Source organism: Heterodontus francisci, chromosome 48 (assembly GCF_036365525.1).
Source record: "Heterodontus francisci isolate sHetFra1 chromosome 48, sHetFra1.hap1, whole genome shotgun sequence".
Classification (NCBI taxonomy): Eukaryota; Metazoa; Chordata; class Chondrichthyes; order Heterodontiformes; family Heterodontidae; genus Heterodontus; species Heterodontus francisci.
Genome location: NC_090418.1, coordinates 2,091,768 through 2,115,005, shown reverse-complemented (window position 1 = coordinate 2,115,005; position 23,238 = coordinate 2,091,768). Strand labels below are relative to the sequence as shown.

General features: G+C 46.4%; 1 protein-coding gene across 1 annotated transcript in view; it reads right to left on the bottom strand.

Moving 5' to 3' along the window:
• Window positions 1–23,238, bottom strand: part of dnah2 (dynein, axonemal, heavy chain 2) — a 178,845-nt gene that overhangs the window by 65,272 nt on the left and 90,335 nt on the right. The window contains exons 39-46 of the mRNA XM_068023578.1: window positions 22,282–22,409; window positions 21,120–21,272; window positions 20,322–20,447; window positions 19,416–19,634; window positions 17,649–17,766; window positions 8,322–8,458; window positions 7,624–7,761; window positions 5,243–5,401 (exon numbers count right to left, since the gene is read on the bottom strand). Coding sequence (XP_067879679.1) covers window positions 5,243–5,401; window positions 7,624–7,761; window positions 8,322–8,458; window positions 17,649–17,766; window positions 19,416–19,634; window positions 20,322–20,447; window positions 21,120–21,272; window positions 22,282–22,409 — 1,178 coding nt within the window. The remainder of the gene's footprint in view (window positions 1–5,242; window positions 5,402–7,623; window positions 7,762–8,321; window positions 8,459–17,648; window positions 17,767–19,415; window positions 19,635–20,321; window positions 20,448–21,119; window positions 21,273–22,281; window positions 22,410–23,238) is intronic.

Sequence of the window (23,238 nt, the reverse complement as noted above, 5' to 3'; positions counted from 1 at the left end):
TCCTTGGTGAATACTGATGCAAAGTACTCATTTAGTACCTCGCCCATTTCCTCTGGCTCCACATATAGATTCCTTTCTCTGTCCTTGAGTGGGCCAACCCTTTCCCTGGTTACCCTCTTGCTCTTTATATACGTATAAAAAGCCTTGGGATTTTCCTTAATCCTGTTTGCCAATGACTTCTCAAAACCCCTTTTAGCCCTCCTGACTCCTTGCTTAAGTTCCTTCCTACTGCCTTTATATTCCTCAAGGGATTCGTCTGTTTCTCGTCTTCCAGACCTTACGGATGCTTCCTTTTTCTTTTTGACGAGGCTCACAATATCCCGCGTTATCCAAGCTTCCCGAAACTTGCCAAACTTATCCTTCTTCCTCACAGGAACATGCTGGTCCTGGATTCTAATCAACTGAAGTTTGAAAGACACCCACATGTCAGATGTTGATTTACCCTCAAATAGCCGTCCCCAATCTAAATTCTTCAGTTCCTGCCTAATATTGTTATAATTAGCCTTCCCCCAATTTAGCACCTTCACCTGAGGACTACTCTTATCCTTATCCACAAGTACCTTAAAACTTTATGGAATTATGGTCACTGTTCCCGAAATGCTCCCCTACTGAAACTTCGACCACCTGGCCGGGCTCATTCCCCAATACCACGTCCAGTACGGCCCCATCCCTAGTTGGACTATCTACATATTGTTTCAAGAAGCCCTCCTGGATGCTCCTTACAAATTCTGCCCCATCGAAACCCCTAGCACTAAGTGAGTCCCAGTCAATATAGGGGAAGTTAAAAACACCCACCACTACAACCCTGTTACCTTTGCATCTTTCCAAAATCTGTCTACATATCTGCTCTCTACCTTCCGCTGGCTGTTGGGAGGCCTGTAGTAAACCCCCAACATCGTGACTGCACATTTCCTATTCCTGAGCTCCACCCATATTGCCTCGCTGCACGACCCCTCCGAGGTGTCCTCCCGCAGTACAGTTGTGATATTCTCCTTAACCAGTAATGCAACTCCCCCACCCCTTTTACATCCCCGTCTATCCCGCCTGAAGCTTCTAAATCCTGGGACATTTAACTGTCAATCCTGTCCTTCCCTCAACCAAGTCTCTGTAATAGCAACAACATCATAGTTCAAAGTACTAATCCAAGCTCTAAGTTCATCTGCCTTACCTGTTATACTTCTCGCATTGAAACAAATGCACTTCAGACCACCAGTCCCGCTGTGCTCCGCAACATCTCCCTGCCTGCTCTTCCTCTTAGTCTTACTGGCCTTATTTACTAGTTCCCCCTCATTTATTTCACTTGCTGTCCGACTACTCTGGTTCCCACCCCCCTGCCACACTAGTTTAAACCCTCCCGAGTGACGCTAGCAAACCTCGCAGCCAGGATATTTGTGCCCCTCCAGTTTAGATGCAACCCATCCTTCTTGTACAGGTCCCATCTGTCCCTGAAGAGATCCCAATGGTCCAGATATCTGAAACCCTCCCTTCTACACCAGCTGTTCAGCCACGTGTTTAGCTGCACTATCTTCCTATTTCTAGCCTCACTGACACGTGGCACAGGGAGTAATCCCGAGATTACAACCCTGGAGGTCCTGTCTTTTAACTTTCTACCTAACTACCTAAACTCCCCCTGCAGGACCTATTCATTCTTCCTGCCTATGTCGTTGGTACCGATGTGTACCACAACCTCTGGCTGTTCACCCTCCCCCTTCAGAATGCCCCTTGTCCGTTCAGAGACAACCTTGACCCTGGCACCAGGGAGGCAACATACCATCCTGGAGTCTCTTTCACGTCCACAGAAGCGCCTATCTGTGCCCCTGACTATAGAGTCCCCCATAACTATTGCTCTTCTGCGCTTTGTCCCTCCCTGAACAACAGAGCCAGCCGTGGTGCCACTGCTCTGGCTGCTGCTGTTTTCCCGATAGGCCATCCCCGCCAACAGTATCCAAAACGGTATACTTGTTAGAGAGAGGGATAGCCACAGGGGATTCCTGCACTGACTGCCTGCCCCTTCTAGCTTTCCTGTGATGTCACTTTTCAGTTTTTTTTTACCAGAGGTAAGTTTTTTATACTTACAGGTCTGGAACTCCGCCCTCCGAGTCTTCTCCGTGAATGTAGGCCGCGAATCCCCAAGGTAAGTTTTTTATACTTACAGGTCTGGAACTCCGCCCTCCGAGTCTTCTCCGTGAATGTAGGCCGCGAATCCCCAAGGTAAGTTTTTTATACTTACAGGTCTGGAACTCCGCCCTCCGAGTCTTCTCCGTGAATGTAGGCTGCGAATCCCCGAGGTAAGTTTTTTATACTTACAGGTCTGGAACTCCGCCCTCCGAGTCTTCTCCGTGAATGTAGTCAATTATGCACTTTTTGAAGTGCAGTCATTGTTTTAATGTAGGAAACGTGGCAGCCAAGTTGCACACAGCAAGCTCCAAAAACATCAATGTGATAATGTTAATGGAAGGATAAATATTGGCCAGAACACTGGAGATAACTTCCCTGCTCTTCTTCCAAATAGTGCTACGGGATCCTTTCTACCCACCTTAGCAAGCAAACAGGGCCTCAGTTTTATGGCTTCTCCAAAAGACTGCCCCTTCGACTGTGCAGCGCCCCCTCAGCACTGCCCCTCCGACTGTGCAGCGCTCCCTCAGCACTGCCCTCCGACTGCGCAGGGCTCCCTCAGCACTGCCCCTCCGACTGCGCAGGGCTCCCTCAGCACTGCCCCTCCGACTGCGCAGGGCTCCCTCAGCACTGCCCCTCCGACTGCGCAGGGCTCCCTCAGCACTGCCCCTCCGACTGCGCAGGGCTCCCTCAGCATTGCCCCTCCGACTGCGCAGGGCTCCCTCAGCACTGCCCCTCCGACTGCGCAGGGCTCCCTCAGCACTGCCTCTCCGACTGCGCAGGGCTCCCTCAGCACTGCCTCTCCGAATGTGCAATGCCCCCTCAGCACTGCCCCTCCGACTGCGCAACGCTCCCTCAGCACTGCCTCTCCGAATGTGCAACGCCCCCTCAGCACCGCCCCTCCGAATGTGCAACGCCCCCTCAGCACTGCCCCTCCGAATGTGCAACGCCCCCTCAGCACTGCCCCTCCGAATGTGCAACGCCCCCTCAGCACTGCCCCTCCGAATGTGCAACGCCCCCTCAGCACTGCCCCTCCGAATGTGCAGTGCTCCTTCAGCACTGCCCCTCCGACTGCGCAACGCCCCCTCAGCACTGCCCCTCCGACTGTGCAGTGCTCCTTCAACACTGCCCCTCCGACTGCGCAACGCCCCCTCAGCACTACCCCTCCGACTGTGCAGTGCTCCTTCAGCACTGCCCCTCCGAATGTGCAACGCCCCCCCAGCACTGCCCCTCCGACTGTGCAGTGCTCCTTCAACACTGCCCCTCCGACTGCGCAACGCCCCCTCAGCACTGCCCCTCCGACTGTGCAGTGCTCCTTCAACACTGCCCCTCCGACTGCGCAACGCCCCCTCAGCACTGCCCCTCCGACTGTGCAGTGCTCCTTCAGCACTGCCCCTCCGACTGCGCAACGCCCCCTCAGCACTGCCCCTCCGACTGTGCAGTGCTCCTTCAGCACTGCCCCTCCGACTGTGCAACGCCCCCTCAGCACTACCCCTCCGAATGTGCAATGCTCCCTCAGTACTGACCCTCCGACTGTGCAGCGCTCCCTCCACACTGCCCCTCCGACTGTGAAGCACTCCCTAAGGAGTGGCATTGCGAGTGTCAGCCTGGATTTTGTGCTTAGGTCTGTGGTGTGGGGCTCAAACCGACAACCTTCTGAGCCAAAGGCAAGTCTGCTACCCACTGACCATGGCTGACACTATCATGGAGCTGGAACCTCATAGATCATTTCCCAAATTGAAAGGAATTGCTCTCTTTGTGACCTAGTGGGTAAAAGCAGTGACCACTGAAGCACCGAGCCATATGGAGCAGAGGGCCCCAGTCACAATCTTGCATCCTATTTCACCCTCAGCTGAACTTCTGACCACATACCCTCTCCATTATCAAGACCAAGGACTACCACCTCTATGTGGTTATCAGGGTCAGCCGGGTTCACCCATCTGCTGCTGAAACCCTCATCCATGCTTTTATTACCTCCAAACGTGACTATTCTAATGCTCTCCTGACCAGCCTCTGATCTTCCACCCTCCATAAACTTGAGCTCATCCAAACTCGACAGCCCAAACCCTGACTCACAGCAAGCTCCTTTTACCCATCACCCCTTTTGCTCATTGGATCCTGGTCAGACAACACCTCGATTTTGAAATTATCATCCTTGTTTTCAAATCTTCCAATGACCTCGTCTCTCCCTATCTTCATAACCTCCTCCAGTCCTACAACCCTCTGAGATCTCTGCACTCCTACAATTCTGGCTATTTGAACATCTCCAATTTTCATTGCTCCACCATTGGCACACATGCATTCAGCAACCTGGGCCCTAAGCTCTAGAATTTCCTCCCAAAACCTCTCCTCCTCTCTCTCTTCCTTTAAGACCCTCTCCAAAACCCACCTTTTTGACCAAGCTTTTGATCTCCTGTCCTAGTATCACCTTTTGTGGTTCAGTGTCAAATTTTGTTTGGTGGTCGCTCCTGTGAAGCATCTTGGGATATTTTACCACCGTTAAAGGCGCTATATAAATACAAGTTGTTACTGTTGTTTTATTGAAAATGCCCATTTATCAACGACAAATACCCCTCAATTAGATTCCAGCCCGTAACTCATTCCTGAATATCTGTTATTCCATATATAAACCACCCAACCCCCTCCAAATTAGATTCCAGCCTGTAACTCATTTCCTGTTATCTATTATACTACACATAAATACCCCGAAAGCCTCAATTAAATTCCAGCCTGTAACTCCGTTATTCTATGGGGGAATTTTTTATGACTTCATACTATGGCAGCTTTTCCTGCCAGTAAAAAAGGGATAAATGTAGATTTTCCTATTGTGCTTATACTATGTTTGTCCAGATACTTTTTCAAGGTAGGTAGGTTAAACTCATCTCTCACTATTGACTATGCATTAATGTTAATTCATGGAAAACTCTGGGGAGTGAATACTAGAATTTCTGATATGTGCTCCTATCAGGTGAAGCTCCACACAAGGAGATTGAATTCACACAAAATTGCTACATATATACCCATCCAATGCCTCAATTGGGTTCCAGCCTGTATCCCACTCCTGGTACATCTTATTCAATATATTGGTACAATTGCTGCCTTATGTCATACTCAGTTATTGAATTACCCCATTCTCCGCTGTTGCCAAGGTCTCATATAGGTTGCATAGAGAGACCACTCCAGAGTGTTCAGCAATTGGAATCAGCTCCTTGCAGTGATGTTTCTTGAACTGCAGTATTTTCTTAACATTTTTCTGAAACATTTCCTGAAGATGCTCCTGCTCATCCTGCAAATTGAGAACAGGAACCTTGGTAAAACTGTTAGAAGTATGGAAAGAGGGTTGTACAGAATAAAGAACAGTGTAAAAATCCGAAATGGGCTGATGCTGTTTCTTTTTTTAAGTGCACGAGGTGGGGGCCATGCAGTGGGGGCGGTTGCTGGTGCAAACTAGCCTGTTTGCTGTGAATAGTGAATTCATAAACTTTAAAAATTGGCAAGATTCTTTAGCCCGATGGTCTTCTCCCCATTTCTAAAGATTTTCGTTTTCTAGGTGTAGATTTTCCAATCGTGCTTGCAGTACATTCCTCAGGTGCTGTTGTAAGATGGGTATTAATGCATGAATGAGGTAAGAGCTGTATGTGAAATTCCCCAAACAGAAGAGGCACCCTCTAATGCTTACTCTCGATCTATTCACTACAGGACAGAAAGTTCAGTTTAATGGAAATGTTCAGCCATTTACTTTTAAGTGACGAAGTGAAATTTGATAGGAGTGTCTTAAGTGTTGGTGCAATAACACTAATATTCAGTTGCAACCTTTGTAGTGTTATTTCTTACTCCTGTGCCCAGAAATACCTTAGTTGAACAACGTGGTTGTTAAGTAAGGGTTTCAGGAATATGAAGCAGAGGCAGGTAAATGGAGCTGGGCTACAGATCAGGTATGGTCTCATTGAATGGTGGAACAGTCTCAATGGGTTGAATGGCCTACCTTTCCATGTTCCTAAATCATGCCCATCTCCAGCTAGGAACATCAGTGAGAAATTATTTATTCCATTCTGAGAGTTGCTCCATGACACAAAAGGAAAGATTTTCTGCTTCCACACTCCCTGCACACATTGCTACTGCGCACTCTAGGCCTGTGATCTTTCATCCATTACAATTCCAGTGGCCAGTGATTTTTTACATATTCATCCTCGGGATGTGAGCGTTGCCTTATTGCCTTATCCTTAGTTGCCCCGAGAAGGTCGTGGCGAGTTGCCTGTTGCAGTTTGATATGACTGAGTGGCTTGCTGGGCCCCTTTGGGGGGCAGTTAAGAGTCAACCACTGGATTGGGACTGGAGTCAGGTATGGGCCCAGATCGGGTAAGGATGACAGGTTTCCTTCCCTAAAGGTCATTAATGAACCATTTGGGTTTTTACGACACAATTATAGCTTAATGGCCACTTTTACTGAAACCAGCTTTTGATCATTTCCAATTTTTTTTTAAAGGGAGTTCAAATTCAGTTAAAAAATGGGGGAAGGGCTAGGACATGTTATGGAATTTATACCAGGCAAGGTCTCAGAACGCTCATCAAGCCTCCAAAGTATCAGACTGACATGCCTATTGTTACGATCCTGTAGCTTTTTTTTCCCAGGAAGTATGTGGTGTGCCTATAAGGCTGGAAAAGGATCAGTACTGCTTTAAGGCAACAAGCTCCAGGGACTGTGATTCAAAGAGTGTATTCTGGTTGCCCCAGGATACAGCCACTCATGACCAAGGACACGAGATACAATGTTGCCAATTGACATTTGAAACTAGCTAAAAAACTGGCTTTTGACACAAACAGACAGCTGGACCAGCATGAATGGAACAGAGAGATCTCTGATAATTTAAACTGAAGGAAAGGAAGTTAGCCTGTGACAATCTTTTATCCCTCAAAATTCTAAAGCCAAATTGATTCATTAAAATGTTTGCGAGCTGTTGATCAGCTGAGGTCATCGCTCAACGAAATAGAAGATGAAATTTTGGATGTTGGACATTTTTTTCCCCCCCATCGGATGGCTGTGAGGGCTTCAAGCAACCTTGCACTGTTCCACATTGGAAGATTCCACTTTGGCAGGAGTGCAAATCTGCAAGGACACTAATTTTTTCTATTTTAAATGTTGTTTATATCTTAGTAGCATTTAAGAATTTAGTTCTCTAATTAAACAGTTAAGTTGTTGATCTAAAGACACCTGGTTTGGTTAACCTCATTTGGGGGTTGGTGTTTGGTCAATTTGCCTGTGGTTTTCTTTAATTTGGAAAGTTTAAAAATGATATGTTAGGCGATCTGTGGAGGGGCAGGATTGAATCAACAGTGCATTTCTCCCACCACAATCGGAATCATATATTTTGATTGGGGGCTTTGTCTTGAGCGGTCAGTCAGAACACTATCCTTCAATAGAAGTTCCCTTGTGTTTGTGAAGGGGGCCTCAGCGACACCTGGGACCACAATCTTCTGGCTTCTCCCATAGTGTGTTATAAAGGTTACCTTGGATCGTTTGTTCAGCCAGGACTCAACGTATGGTTTCCACCCCAGGTCCGAGTAGTCATTGTAAACCATTCCGCAGCGAGACACGGTAGCAGGGGAGGCCACAGCTAGATTTTCCACCTCAAAAAGCAGTGAAACCTGGGAAGGGTCAAAACATGCCATCAAACAACTCAGCTGTCTTATTATGAATCATCTTTAGTGGGCCACTGGGCAAAAGCACTTCCTTCTGAGGCACACAGTCCAGCAAGTCCCAGGTTCAACTTCTGTTGTATGCTGAAGTACATGCTCTCCCCTCGTGCGTGAGTGAGCATGGTCATGGGTGGGCTGGGAAGGCATTAGAGCTAGGCTTGATCGGAGCCAAGGCCAATCTTACCTCCACCCAAAGATCCATAAACACACACGTTCCAACAAGAGTCGATGGATACCATCCAGCAGGCCCTGTTCTTGTTTGGTCATTTAAAGTAACCACAATTAGATAAACGAATCTCAACTCTGTATTCGACAGGGTGGCAAAATGTGCTTGACCTCACTGTCCCACTCTTTCTGGATGGGTTGGGGGGTGGGCTGGGGCATGAAAGGGAGAACTAAACTCTAAACCTTGGCATTCTCTGCTTCTGTCATGTCATGGGCATCAGTTGCACAGGGATAAAAATCCAAGGCCTCTATTTTTCACAGAAGCTTTCTTTGATTGTGCTTACCTGATCCGGCATAGATATCCGCTCCCCATTGATCAGTGTCAGCACCTTGTTGTCATCCATGACTGAGTTCATGCTCTCAATCCAGAGTGTGTCTACAGGTCCGTCAAACAGGATCCACTTCTCATCTGGCTTCTCATCTGCCAATGCAGAAAAGGTTCTGTTCAATCGGCAACTCAAGACCCAATAGATATGACCACAAATAATTAATACAAGGCAGATCTGCACTGATGTAAGCACTGAAACACAGCAATCTCAGTCAGCAAGTCACCTCTTGCTCAGTTCAAGACCTGTATTGAGGTGCATCTCAAGTCAAAGAACAAAGAAAATTACAGCACAGGCTGGAGCCCAGTTACCAGTGGCGTGCCACAGGGATCAGTTCTGGGTCCTCTCCTGTTTGTGATTTTTATTAACGACTTGGATGAGGAAGTCGAAGGGTGGGTCAGTAAATTTGCAGATGATACAAAGGTTGGTGGAGTTGTGGATACCGAGGAGGGCTATTGTCGTCTGCAAAGGGACTTGGATAGGTTGCAGTGCTGGGCTGAAAAGTGGCAGATGGAGTTTAACCCTGAAAAGTGTGAGGTCGTCCATTTTGGAAGGACAAACACGAATGCAAAATACTGGGTTAACGGTAGGGTTCTTGGGCATGTGGAGGAGCAGAGAGACCTTGGGGTCTATGTGCATAGATCGTTGAAAGTTGCAACTCAAGTGGATAGGGCTGTGAAGAAGGCATATGGGGTGTTAGCGTTCATTGGCAGAGGGATTGAATTTAAGAGCCGTGAGGTGATGATGCAGCTGTACAGGACCTTGGTAAGGCCTCATTTGGAGTACTGTGTGCAGTTCTGGTCGCCTCATTTTAGGAAGGATGTGGAAGCCTTGGAGAGGGTGCAGAGGAGATTTACCAGGATGTTGCCTGGAATGGAGAATAAGTCTTACGAGGAAAGGCTGAACATTCTAGGCCTCTTCTCGTTAGAACGGAGAAGGATGAGGGGTGACATGATAGAGGTTTATAAGATGATCAGGGGAATAGATAGGGTAGACAGTCAGAAACTTTTTCCCCGGGTGGAGCAAAGCGTTACAAGGGGTCATAAATTTAAGGTGAAGGGTGGGAGATATAGGGGGGATGTCAGGGGAAGGTTCTTTACCCAGAGAGTGGTCGGGGCATGGAATGCCTTGCCTGGGTAAGTTGTTGAGTCAGAAACTTTAGGGACTTTCAAACGGCTTTTAGATAGGTATATGGATAAAGGAGAATGATGGGGTATAGATTAAATTGTCCTTGACAGAGGACAAAGGATCGGCACAACATCGTGGGCCGAAGGGCCTGTTCTGTGCTGTATTTTCTATGTTCTATGTTCTATGAACAGGCCCTTCGGCCCTCCGAGCCTACGCCGATCCAAATCCTCGATCTAAACCTGACGCCTATTTTCTAAGGGTCTGTATCTCTTTACTTCCTGCCCATTCATGTATCTGTCTAGATACATCTTAAAAGACGCTATCGTGCCCGCGACTACCACCTCCGCTGGCAATGCGTTCCAGGCACCCACCACCCTCTGCGTAAAGAACTTTCCACGCATACCCCCCTAAACTTTTCCCCTTTCACTTTGAACTCGTGTCCCCTTGTAATTGAATCCCCCACTCTGGGAAAAAGCTTCTTGCTATCCACCCTGTCTATACCTTTCATGATTTTGTACACCTCAATCAGGTCCCCCCTCAACCTCCATCTTTCTAATGAAAATAATCCTAATCTACTCAACCTCTCTTCATAGCTAGCGCCCTCCATACCAGGCAACATCCTGGTGAACCTCCTCTGCACCCTCTCCAAAGCATCCACATCCTTTTGGTAATGTGGCGACCAGAACTGCACGCAGTATTCCAAATGTGGCCAAACCAAAGTCCTATACAACTGTAACATGACCTGCCAACTCTTGTACTCAATACCCCGTCCGATGAAGGAAAGCATGCCGTATGCCTTCTTGACCACTCCATTGACCTGCGTTGCCACCTTCAGGGAACAATGGACCTGAACACCCAAATCTCTCTGTACATCAATTTTCCCCAGGACTTTTCCATTTACTGTATAGTTCACTCTTGAATTGGATCTTCCAAAATGCATCACCTCGCATTTGCCCTGATTGAACTCCATCTGCCATTTCTCTGCCCAACTCTCCAATCTATCTATATTCTGCTGTATTCTCTGACAGTCCCCTTCACGATCTGCTACTCCACCAATCTTAGTGTCGTCTGCAAACTTGCTAATCAGACCACCTATACTTTCCTCCAAATCATTTATGTATATCACAAACAACAGTGGTCCCAGCATGGATCCCTGTGGAACATCACTGGTCACACGTCTCCATTTTGAGAAACTCCCTTCCACTGCTACTCTCTGTCTCCTGTTGCCCAGCCAGTTCATTATCCATCTAGCTAGTACACCTTGGACCCCATGCGCCTTCACTTTCTCCATCAGCCTACCATGGGGAACCTTATCAAACGCCTTACTGAAGTCCATGTATACGACATCTACAGCCCTTCCCTCATCAATCAACTTTGTCACTTCCTCAAAGAATTCTATTAAGTTGGTAAGACATGACTTTCCCTGCACAAAACCATGTTGCCTATCACTGATAAGCCCATTTTCTTCCAGATGGGAATAGATCCTATCCCTCAGTATCTTCTCCAGCAGCTTCCCTACCACTGACGTCAGGCTCACCCGTCTATAATTACCTGGATTATCCCTGCTACCCTTCTTAAACAAGGGGACAACATTAGAAATTCTCCAGTCCTCCGGGACCTCACCCGTGTTTAAGGATGCTGCAAAGATATCTGTTAAGGCCCCAACTATTTCCTCTCTCGCTTCCCACAGTAACCTGGGATAGATCCCATCTGGACCTGGGGACTTGTCCACCTTAATGCCTTTTAGAATACCCAACACTTCCTCCCTCCTTATGCCGACTTGACCGAGAGTAATCAAACATCTGTCCCTAACCTCAACATCCATCATGTCCCTCTCCTCGGTGAATACCGATGCAAAGTACTCGTTTAGAATCTCACCCATTTTCTCTGACTCCACGCATAACTTTCCTCCTTTGTCCTTGAGTGGGCCAATCCTTTCTCTAGTTACCCTCTTGCTCCTTATATATGAATAAAAGGCTTTGGGATTTTCCTTAACCCTGTCACTAGGTTTTTGATATAATTAATCTGGAAATGTGCTTCCTTCTCATTATGAGTTTTCAAAGTGTGATTTTAGCACTGTCGGACTTTGATAGTTTCGTGGTGATATTTATTATCTAGTCAGGATCCTCCCTGCTTTGCTCTGTGTGGTCTACAGCACGGTCATGGCGTTTAGCTGTAAGATGGAGCTTTGTTTTAGCATGGTCTGTCCCTTTAAAGCTGCTGCTCAGGGTCTCCCTGGGGATGTGATCTATAAATCAGCACACTCTTCATGTCCTTTACAGTATAATTCCTGAGGGAGATCTCTGTAGATTGGCAAATACATGTAAATTTCTTCCTCCAGACCTTGGATTGAAGCGAAGTTATCAAGACCAGAAACAGAGTCTTTTGTCCATGGTTTTTAATGCCCTATTCTCATCCCCACATTTCTCATCTCCAGGCGCTGCTCCACAAACCACTGACCACCTGCAGGTACTTACCCAATGTCTCCCGAGACAAGGAGGCCAAAGAAGAGAAGATGATGATTCTCATCCCCACAGTGCCCTCTTTTAGCCAACTGGATGTTGCTGGCCATACTGCTTTGTTCTACTCCCAATAAACACACAAATACGCACATGCTCACACTCCAGCAGCAGCCACTGGATAAGAGTAGGCAGCATCAGCACTGGCTGATGCCAGTAATACAGTTAGTCTTCGTATTCTGAAGTAGCACTGGCTGATGCTACTTCAGAATACGAAGACTAACTGTATTACCTCGCCTGAACTTTACATGGATCATGGACCTAACCTGGCACCTTTCTCTCAGCTTTTCGCTGTTACGATCAGGTGAGAAAGGGGTCTAGGGTTCCCTTTCAGCCTTCACCTGGTCTTACCGTAACAGGGTTTAATTTTAAACACACTGTGTTTTTAGCTCCCCTTTGTGAATCCTTGTTTACTGCATTTCAATTATAAGGCAAAGAAGCCAGCACAAACAGGCTTTCTTAGGTTTAAAAAGGAAAAGTTGGAATTTATTAAACGCCTACTGATACGCGGTGCGCCCACGCTAGCATGCATATGTGATACACACATGCAAATAGAGACAGAAAAGAGCAGAATAAAAATAAAGTGGAAATGTTTGAGGCATTATCTGAAGAGTTTTTGTGTTATGGTTCTTAGAGATCACTGTAGTGTCCTTTATTGTAGGGAGATCCTGATTTTCATTGGGCCCAATATTCTTCTTGAACTTTGTTCAATGTAGGAGACTTTTCTCTCTTGGGGTTCATGTGTCTCCAGTGGATTCGAAGTTCCGTGAGAAAGAGATGGGAGCAGGCAGATGGGGAGGATGTGACGGGCCAGCCAGGAAAGATCTTCTCAGTCCAGGAGCAATCTGCTTTCTGCCCAAACTGTTTGTATAAATTCAAAAAACTCAGGTTGCCTAACAGGTTAGTCATGTGATGAGCTGGTTTCACCATGTTTGTGTATTCAGCCATCTTAGCATTCAACCTGGAATGCAAGCTGGTGATCAAAAGTCCATTGTGGCTTGAATGTGTCAGGGAATGGTCCTTTTTGCTTTCCAAGCACTGTCTGTTAAAACGCAAATGTCTTTTCAGCCAAGATCTGGCAATTTTTTAAAGCAAGCCCTTTCTTCACTTCAACAACAATTTGAAATTTAATGTCCATGCGGCAAAATTAATATGCTTCATGCTCGGCAGGTGGGGGCCTGCATGACAAAATGCAGACAAACTGGTAGAAACTGAGGATCCTTCTAGAGCACTGCAGTGTGCGCAAAGGAACTTGAATTGAGCCTCAGGTGTCATGCCTTTTAAATGCAGACAGACTTGTGTCTAATCTAGCTGTTTTAAAATGATCTTTCAATGGTGCAAGAAATACTGAAATGTCATCACTTTTACCTGTCGTTTTACCCTCTTTGGTCTATTCAGTTGTAGAAAGGGTTTGCTCATCTTCGAGATTCCAGTTTGCAATTTGATGATGGGTCTACATTGAAACATCAGCTTATTCTTTCTCTTTACAGAAGCAAAACTGTTTTATCTGCACTGAAATGTAACTATCGCTATACAAGTATATTAAGTCTTCTGTATGCATGCGCTCCTTACAGTAATGCGCTATCATGTTGAATTTTTCTGTTGCAAACTAAAGGCCTGTTCAGGTCAGGGAAAAAAAATCGACCCAAACCCGACAGAACCACATCGGACCCGAGCCCTACCCAGCCCGAGTCCCTCCATTTTTTCCCGAGCCCTACCCAACCCGAACCCGACCTGACCACCAGAATGTTCACTTTACCAACCTTGCGACTCAAAATCTGCAGGAAGCTGCAGCATGAGTGTGATGACGTCAGAGAGATGGTCACTTGCTCACTGCGCAGAGTCAGAGTTTCCCTCCTTGACATCCCGGACTCCCAGCTCAGATAGGCTTTTCAACTTTTGACGCTTACCAGCAGAGCAAAATGCAATACTTACTGTGTGTGTCCAAACTGGACCTGGGCCAACCTGGACCTGGCGCGACCTGGTCCCGGTCCAACCCAACCCGAGCCCAAAAGCCGGTCCTGGATGAGCGACCTGAACCCGACACATGTCAGGTCCTGTCGGGTTCGGGTCGGGTAGCAGGCCTTTACTGCAAACCTAATACACAGCTGTCTGAGTCCTCCTGGCTGTGTCTCCAAGCTAGGTGGGGCTTGAGCAGTAAACCTAACCTATCATATCTACCTTGTGACTTACCCCCAGGCTGGTGCTCCCAAGCCCATCTCCCAGGTTCAGTTTTCTCTCAGTAATCGGAACCTTTACCTGAGCTGGTCAAGTTAGGAACTTACAAAAGTACCAAGGGATCTGGTATGCGCGGCCTGAAAGGGCAGTGGAAACAGATTCAATAGTAACTTTCAAAAGAGAATTGGATAAATCCTTGAAGGGGAAAAATTTGCAGGGCTATGGGGAAAGAACAGGGAGAGTGGGACTAATTGGATGGTACTTCAGAGCCAGGACAGACATGATGGGCCAAATGGCCTCCTTCTGTGCTATATCATTTCATGAAACTCTTCATATTCTATTTCGTTGCTCCTGATCAACACAACCTGCTTTTAGAATACAGTTCCTAAGAATGGTGCTCAATATGAGAATATGGTACGTAGAGACACATAACCGACTAGTTGAAGGTTAGACAATGGCTGTGTTGCAGGTACAGATTGATTAAACAAAGCTGCTATATGCTGGTTGCATGAATGCCCTTACATTGAGCGTGCAGTATAAAATTAAACAAGGTCCCAGCCGCACGAGATCAACATGAAAATAAATAATTAATTGAGTGATTCAGCCCATCCCACTGGCCAAATTAAACAAACAGGTGGAGGGAGAAATAAATTCATTAAATGTTGGAGGCTCTATTTTTGTGTTGGCTCCCTCACACTGTGCCTGCAACACATAATGTGTTGTTCCAAAATTAAGCCAGGGACCAGCTGTGCAAGTCAAGGCGAGGATAAATGATTAATTGTATGAGACCGCCTGACCGATTGCTGGAAATTAAATAAATAATTCAGTTTCTGAGCCACAAATGATTTCATCAAAAATGGGAGATTAACCAGCTCAATGTTTTTCTACAGTCCATGTGAAATATAAAACCAAATGATAACCTGACCATACAATACTGACTCAGTAACAGGAAGCTAATCATTTGGGAACAAATCAGTCACCCCACAGTAAGGCACTGAATTGAAGTCCTACTCCAGAAATTCAAGCATAAAATCTTGGCTGAAACTCCCAGTGCAGTGCTGAGGGGGCGCAGCACTGTCAGAGGGTCAGTGCTAAGGGAGCGCAGCACTGTCAGAGGGTCAGTGCTGAGGGAGCGCAGCACTGTCAGAGGGTCAGTGCTGAGGGAGCGCAGCACTGTCAGAGGGTCAGTATTGAGGGAACGCAGCACTATCGGAGGCTCAGTATTGAGGGAACGCAGCACTATCGGAGGTTCAGTACTGAGTGAGTGCTGCACTGTCGGAGGGTCAGTACTGATGGAGCGCTGCACTGTTGGCAGTTCAGTACTGAGGGAGCACCGTACTGTCGGAGGGTCAGTACTGTGGGAGTGCTGCACTGTCAGAAGGTCAGTGCTGACAGTGCACTGCACTGTTGGAGGATCAGCACTGAGGGTGCGCTGCACTATGGGAGGGGACAGTACTGAGGGAGTGCTGCACCGTCAAAGGGGGCAGTACTGAGGGAGCGATGCACCTTTGGAGTGGGCAGCACTGACAGAGAGCTGTACTGTCAGAGGTGCCATTTTTCAGACGAGATGTTAATCCTGTCTGTCTCTCAGGTGTATGTAAAAGGTCACATGTCAATATCTTGAATAAAAGCAGGTGAGTTCTCCCTGATGTCCTTGGCCAATATTTATCCCTCAATCAACATCACAAGGAATAAAAATTATCTGGTCGTTAACACATGGCTGCTTGCAGGAGCTTGCTGTGTGCAAATTGGCTGCTGCAGTGACTGCACTTCAAAAAGTATGTCATTGGATGTAAAGCTGCTTTGGGACACCCTGAAGTTGTGAAAGGAGCTATAGAAATGTGAGTCTTTCTCTTTTTTTCTGCCCTACCAGATTCCGTTCCATTTGTTAATTAAACTTTGTGACATTCATCTCAATATTGTCTTTTATCGATTTGAGGTTGTAACTCCTTCTACTTTTACCGTGCATCCTGAACTGGTTCCACACTTTTCCTTCCCATGCTGTTTAGGCCTTACATATTTCTGTGCACCTGCCTCTCACTTATGTTTCCAAGGGGGCAGCACGCAAGGTTCTCCAGTTAACTCCTCATTAGTTTTCAATCAGCTAACGTTAGAGATCAGCCTTGCAGACTGTGCTTTGTGAGCTGCACAAGTCTGGCATATAAAGCTACAGTAACATATTCTGAGCTGAGGGGTTCACTTTATGTGAGTGTTTGTGACAATTGCTGAAAGGGAGCTACAGGCACGGTCAGCTCACTGATCAAACAGGGCTGCCTGACACTGGCCAAAGCTTATGAAGGAGGTGCACCACCAGCTTCTAAGGGTGATAAATAGGTAATAAGTCCCAGCAACACTCACATCCCGAGAATGAATTAAATAAATGGTGTGATACAAACTCAGAATTTTTAAAATTAGCAGCATTCTCGCCTGACATTACTGCATCCGTCATATCTTTCTCTATCGTTGAATAAAGGTTTACAGGGCAATTCAGTTCCCAGGCTACTCCTTTAATAGGCTCCTTTAATCGCATTTATTGCTGACAAGTTCCCCTTCCCATTTCAGGGCCTGAAACTGTCTCTATTTCTATCTCTACTGTGAGCAGAATAATCTGCAGAACTTTCATTATGAGATGAGAAATGCCTGCAATTCTTTGCCAATAACACTGCAATGTACAATTGCTCAGTTACGAGGTGTCCAGCTTGTAGCAATGCCCTACCTTCAGAAACTGCAAGACATATGGGACCCTACAGCAACCCGCTGAGGACAAACACCATGAATCTCCATGATCTACAGTTCCTGTAAATTAGATGTCATATCCCCTCTGGGCACCCATGCTGCATGCTCATGTCTTCATTCACTTATTCCTAACTCTACATTCCCTGGAGTTGCTTTGATTTATAGTCCTGCTACTGAATGTTTAAAACATGGAATGGTGGTTAAATTGAGGAGGAGGGGATGGAGCAGCTTCAGCACCAGAAAACAGGAGAAAATATAAACCACAATACTTTCAGAATAGAAAGAAAAGAGCTTGCATTTATATAATGCCTTTCACCACATCAGCAGGAAAGTTAGTAACCAGAGGGACACTGATTTAAGATAATTGGCAAAAGAACCAGAGGTGGAGATGAGTAGAATTTTTTTTGTTACTTGTTGTGATCTGGAATGCGCTGCCTGAAAGAGCGTTGGAAGCAGGTTCAATAGTAACTTTCAAAAGGGAAATGGATAAATACACGAAGGGGGAAAAATTTGCAGGGTTGTGGGGAAAGAGCAGGGGGAGCGGGACTAATTAGATAGCTCTTTCAAAGAGCTGGCATTGGCACGATGGGCCAAATGGGTCCTTTCTGTGCTATATCATTCTATGATATGAAATTCCTGTGTCCACCTGTATAATGGAAGTTGCCTATGTTAACTGGGATACATACAGTTCCATGCTGTGCTGTTTTTAACTGCATCAATGTACCTGCACAGGCGTTCCTCATAAGACTGGAAAGCACACCATCCGTCCATTCATTTGTTGATAGATCATACTCGCCATACAGCTCACCCAGCGACACTGCTTTCGGGTTCAAAGGATAGTCCTGCCCGCAAAGCCACAAGGTCAGAGGTCAAAACAGAAAAGAACTGATCAGCAAAGGGAGAGGGCAATAGCTCAGAACAGGAGACATTATTGCAAAGAAAATGTCAAAGTTCTAAAAGAAAAGAGCATTTCGTATTAGAATAACCTTCTCCCAGATACATTTTAAAATTGTAGACTGCTACACAACAGGCCATTTGGCCCATCAAGTCTGTTCTAATGTTTCTCTTCACATAAACCACCTAGTCTAATCCCACTCTCCTGCACCACCCTGTATCCTTTAATGCTCCTATATCTCAATTTTTAAAATTCTCATCCTTCTTTTCAAATCCTTCCATGGCCATGCCCCTCCCCACCTCTAATCTCATCCAGCTCCAGAAACTCCGAGGTATCTGCACTCCTCTAATTCTCACCTCTTGAGCATCCTCAATTTTAGTCACTCCACCACTGAAGACCATGCCTCAGCTGCAAAGGCTCTGAACCCGAATTTCCTCCCTAAACCTCACCACTTCTCTCTCCTCCTTTAAGGCACTCCTTAAAACCTACCTCTTTGACCAAGCTTTTGGTCACCTGCTCTAATGTGTTGCTCGGTGTCAAATTTTGCTTTATAACACTACTGTGAAGTGCCTTGGAATGTTTTGCTACACTAAAACTGCGATATAAATACAAGTTGTTGTTCTGGAGCAACTATCTAACTCTCTTTCCAAAGTGTTTCCAGCCCACTTCTGAATGACTCTTTAAATCCCATGCTATTAATAAAATCAATGAGAGAAAGCTCGTCAACCTTTTAATTTCCAGCAACAACTAATTCTTTTCATTTTGCAGCATCACACCATGCTGTTCCCAGCCCTCTGACCATGATCCTACTGCTGCTGCACTAGGGTGTAGCCCCAGTAGACTGCTGGCGCCTGATCTGCTTGACCAATGCGCTTGGGGGCAAAGCTGAGACTCACTGGGGGATCATGAGGGATCATTGGCACCAAACTCCCATCGCACTGCTTCATGACATAGCTTAATGCAGCCCAGCATGCCAGCCAACTGACGATGGAATCTCCATAAAGCAGTAAGAAGTTTACACTGATGGGGTGAGATACATAGGGAGGGAGGGAAGGGGCTCACATGGAGTGTATACACCAGCACACCTGTTGGGCCTAATAGCTTGCTTCTGTAAGTTCTACGTAATTCTAGGAGTTATTCTGTAAAACACCGGGACATAATCTGAATGGCACTTGGTTGGTACTTGGGATGGGAGTTGCCAACCAGCTGATTTTCTGGCTTAGCATCTGACATGTTGCTGCTGCTCTTCTTAGTGTCCATGTTCAAGATCAGCACATCCTGATTACAAAGAGGCAGTTCTGAGAAATGACCTACCCTTTAGAAATGAGCTTGGGTAATTATGGATTTGAAAAGCATAGGATTCCCAAGGCTCACTCCTCCCTCCAAATTAAGCATGGCTGAGGGGGGAGGAGCAGCACTGCACTCCATCCTGTTCTCCCTGTCTCCCCTTTCTCGCCCCCTCTCCCACCCGAACCCTCCCTCCTTCTACCGTCCCCCTCTCCCTCCCCCTCCCCAATCCAAGGCAAAACTGAGCAACGTGGAAACGACCTGTTGAAGCAAGCAATTAGGTTACCTGATTCCTTTCCCTTTACTAACCTTGACAAGATTGTAATTGGCTTCACCACTCCTATGGAGGGCTGACAAGGCCCCCTGTAACGTCCGCCACACTACAGTCTTGCCACTGCCCGTTTTGCCCACAATCATGACGGAGTGCCGGGAGCTCTTGGTCTCATGCAGCTGAATCACTTTTGCCACAGTGAACTCAGTCACCTTGTACCCCGTTTCAGTCAGCTCTGTCTCAATAGCATCCTTAAGCTGTGTCAAAAAAAGTGAGCAAGAAAGACAAATCGTACTGCAGTTCAGTTTATTCAATATTCCTGTGCTCCCCAGTTGGCTCATGCAATTGGTAGGGTCGGGGGTGGCGGGGGAGGGCGGTGTGTATTGCGGATAATGCAATCAGCATTGGCGTCCCTTGGGCTTGAGAAGGGAGATAGTCAGGCAGAATTCACACTCCTAACCATTATCCACTGAGCCCTGCTGGACACTGAGTGCAGACATAACCAGGTTTGGCTACATAGCTTGCTGACACTCACTAACTCATAAAACCCAAGGACTGTTCCCTTCTGGAACTGCAGTCCAGCGAAAGAATTGGAAAATGTAGTGTACGTGTAAGCCTGCTTTTCCTGAGCGTAGCCAGCACCTGCTGCCTCATCTCAAACCAATCTCACAATGAGGGCCTCAAACAGGTATTAGGCTCCTTTGTTTGCATATGCAAAGGGATGTCACCTGTTTCAGCTGTGGGCACTGCACTCCTATTTGTTTGCCTTTACCAATATGACGAATGGCACACTTCTGGCTTATAATGAGTGTGCACTTCTTGCCTGCCATATTGGTGGCATCGAGGACCCTTTAGCATCTGAAATGTTTCTGGGCCACTTCCTTTAAATAATACTTGAAGTAGTGACTCAAAAATGACCACCAGCACTCTGAGGATCTGCCTACCTTTCCGTAATCCAAGACTGGGGTTTCCACCCCAGGGAACAGGTCCTGGACAATGGCACAAAACAGTGGAAGGTCAATGGAGGTTAGCTTGGCCATATTCATATCTTTCATGGACAATAGGAGGATCTAGGTAACAACAGAAACACTCAATCACAAGATAATCACAGACAAGCAAACCCCAGTATAGGCTTACCTCATCATTAGAAAAAATCTGCAGGATTCCTCACAGCATTTAAATGGCTCTTGAATTTACAGTGCTGTAACAGGTCATTCAGCCCAATGAATCAGTGCCAGTGTTTGTGCTCCACAAAAGCCTCCTCCCATCCTTCTTCATCCCAACATATCTAACAACATATCTTTCTATTGCTTTCTCCTCATGTATTTATCCAGCTTCTCCCTAAATGCATCTACGTTATTCACCTCAATCACCCCCTGTAGTGGTGAGTTCCACATTCTCACCACTCTCTGAGGAAAGACATTTCTCCTGAATTCCCGATTGGATCTATTAGCAACCATATTTATGGCTCCTAGCTTTAGTCTCGCCCTACAAATGGAAACATCTTCTACACAACTATCCTATCAAATTTTTTTTATAATTTTAAAGATCTCTATCAGGCCATCCCTCAGCCTTCTCTTTCCTGATAGTTATAACCTCTCAGTTCCGGTATCAATCTTGTCTGCACCTTCTCCAGTGTCTAACTGTCCAGTTCCAAATCTACTTGCTCTATTCTTACCTCCTCATCAGTGAGGAGATTCACTGCAGACCCTCAGCTCAGAGACTGCCCGCTGTGTTCTTACCTCCTCATCAGTAAGCTGAGGCTTGTCCCGCCGCTTCTTGCCAGCATAGCGGAGCAGAGAGGTGAGAGCTCGCAGACCGAAGTCGTAGTGATCCTGCTTGGACAGTTGCTGCACGGCCAGTGAGTAGAGGGTGTAGACTTTCTTCGCAAGGGCCTGTACGGGCCACAGGGAGCACAGTCAGCACAATGGCAGCCAATCAGACTAGAAAAGAACAACTGACCCCAATCAGATCAGACTATGCCCATACTTCCCATTCCTTTAAGTTTATCAATTTACCTGATTTCATGCTACATATTCCAGCAAAAGGAGAGTTGGATTAGCACATGTCCTTTCAGTGGTTCAAATCCAGCCATGAATGATGGGCTAAAAGTCTACTGTTCGTGCTGGTGTTATGGGTTATATGTGAACTAAACATGGGCAGTTCTCTACCCAAATCCCAATGGGAATTGACCCAAAGCAGTGGAATTAATCGGAAGTTAGGCTTTATCTCTCTAGGAAGAAACGGAATTGTAATGTGCGAGGTTGTGAAACTGGTTGGCAAAGCATCTGCGAGCAAGTTGTCCACTGTGGAAAACAGTCCATAATGTGGAAAAGCACGTTAGTGCTAGGATGTTGGGACTATGAGTGAAGGGTCTTTTACTTAAAGCGAGAACAGGAGAGGCCACTGAGGGGCACAGCAAAGGTAGAAGGGAACGGAAAGGGCTTCTGGTGAAAGGGCATATGGCAGATTGGTAGGGCTGAAATCACAAAGGGTCAGATTAGTTGAGCTAAATAGCCTTTTGCTGCTTTTAGAAATGTTCTTGTTCCATTGTACAATGCACATGTTGAGGTTCACGTCACTGTACATCTTAATGCTGTAGAACTTATAGTTTGTACATCCTAAAGCCCAAACACCTAGTAGAAATGCTTTGATTGCAAGGAAGCTGTGCTGCTGTGTATCTGGATGCCAGGGAGTCAGCCAGAAGATGTGCCCTGTCCACCAGCAGAAACCTGGCCTTGACAAAGGCTGGAGAGCAGGCTGTCTTGTATTTGTCATATCTGGGGGCTAGCATGTGGTGTGGGAGTCCGAAAAGAGAGGAAATTGGTGATATGTTCAAAGCAACTTGGAATCACAATGAAGGGGAAGGAGGCAACAAGCTGAATGTGATTACGAGGCGCGCACCTTACAGTTGTTGAATCCCTCTGCAAACAAGATGATCTCAGCAATTAGTGTTGAGTCAGGAACCACCATAGAGATGGGCCTGAACATTGACTTGAGGTTGTCTGGCAGCTCTGTACGTCCAGCATATCCTGCAATGAACAACAGTGATATTATCACCATGCCCTCCTGACCCAGTTGTTTGCTATTGCTCCTCTCTGTGCTAGCACTGGTAGGAACACAGAAACAGAGGAATAGGAGGCAATTCAGCCCCTCAAACCTATTCCGTCATTCAATGAGGCCATGGTTGATCTGTATCTCAACTCAGTTTACCTGCTTTGGTTCTGTAACCTTTAATAGCCTTATCCAACAAAAATCTATTAGTCTCAATTTGGAAATTTCCAATTGGCCCCAGCATTAACAGCTTTTTAGGGAAGAGAGTTCCAGATTTCCACTACCCTTTGTGTGAAGAAGTGCTTCCTGATAATATCCCTGAACAGCCAGTCTCTAAATTTTAAGGTTCTGTCCCCTTGTTCTGGACTATCCCCACCAGAGGAAATAGTTTCTCTCTCTGTACCCTATCAACTCCTTTAATCAAATTAAACATTTCAATTAGATCAGACCTTAATCTTCTTTACTTGTGAGAATACAAGCCTAATTCTATGTAATCTGTCCTCATAATTTAACCCTTCGTGCTGGCAATCTTTGTATTTCTCCAATCTCCACCCTCATAGCCTGATGGCTTGGGCTTTTGCTGGGACAGCTCCCCAGTACAAAGCCCACAGTGACCATTAACTATGTGGGAGCCTCAACAGGCGAGTGTCACAAGGCTAATGTTGGCGAGCACAGGGAGGCCCGATTCAGCTCTCACCTGACTTCCACACCTGCCCACATTCAGGCTGGCCGTAGGGAGCAGCAGCAGGAGCATGGATGATTTTTCTCTTGCTAGTGTGAGCTTGCTGGGGCCAATTCTAGCATACC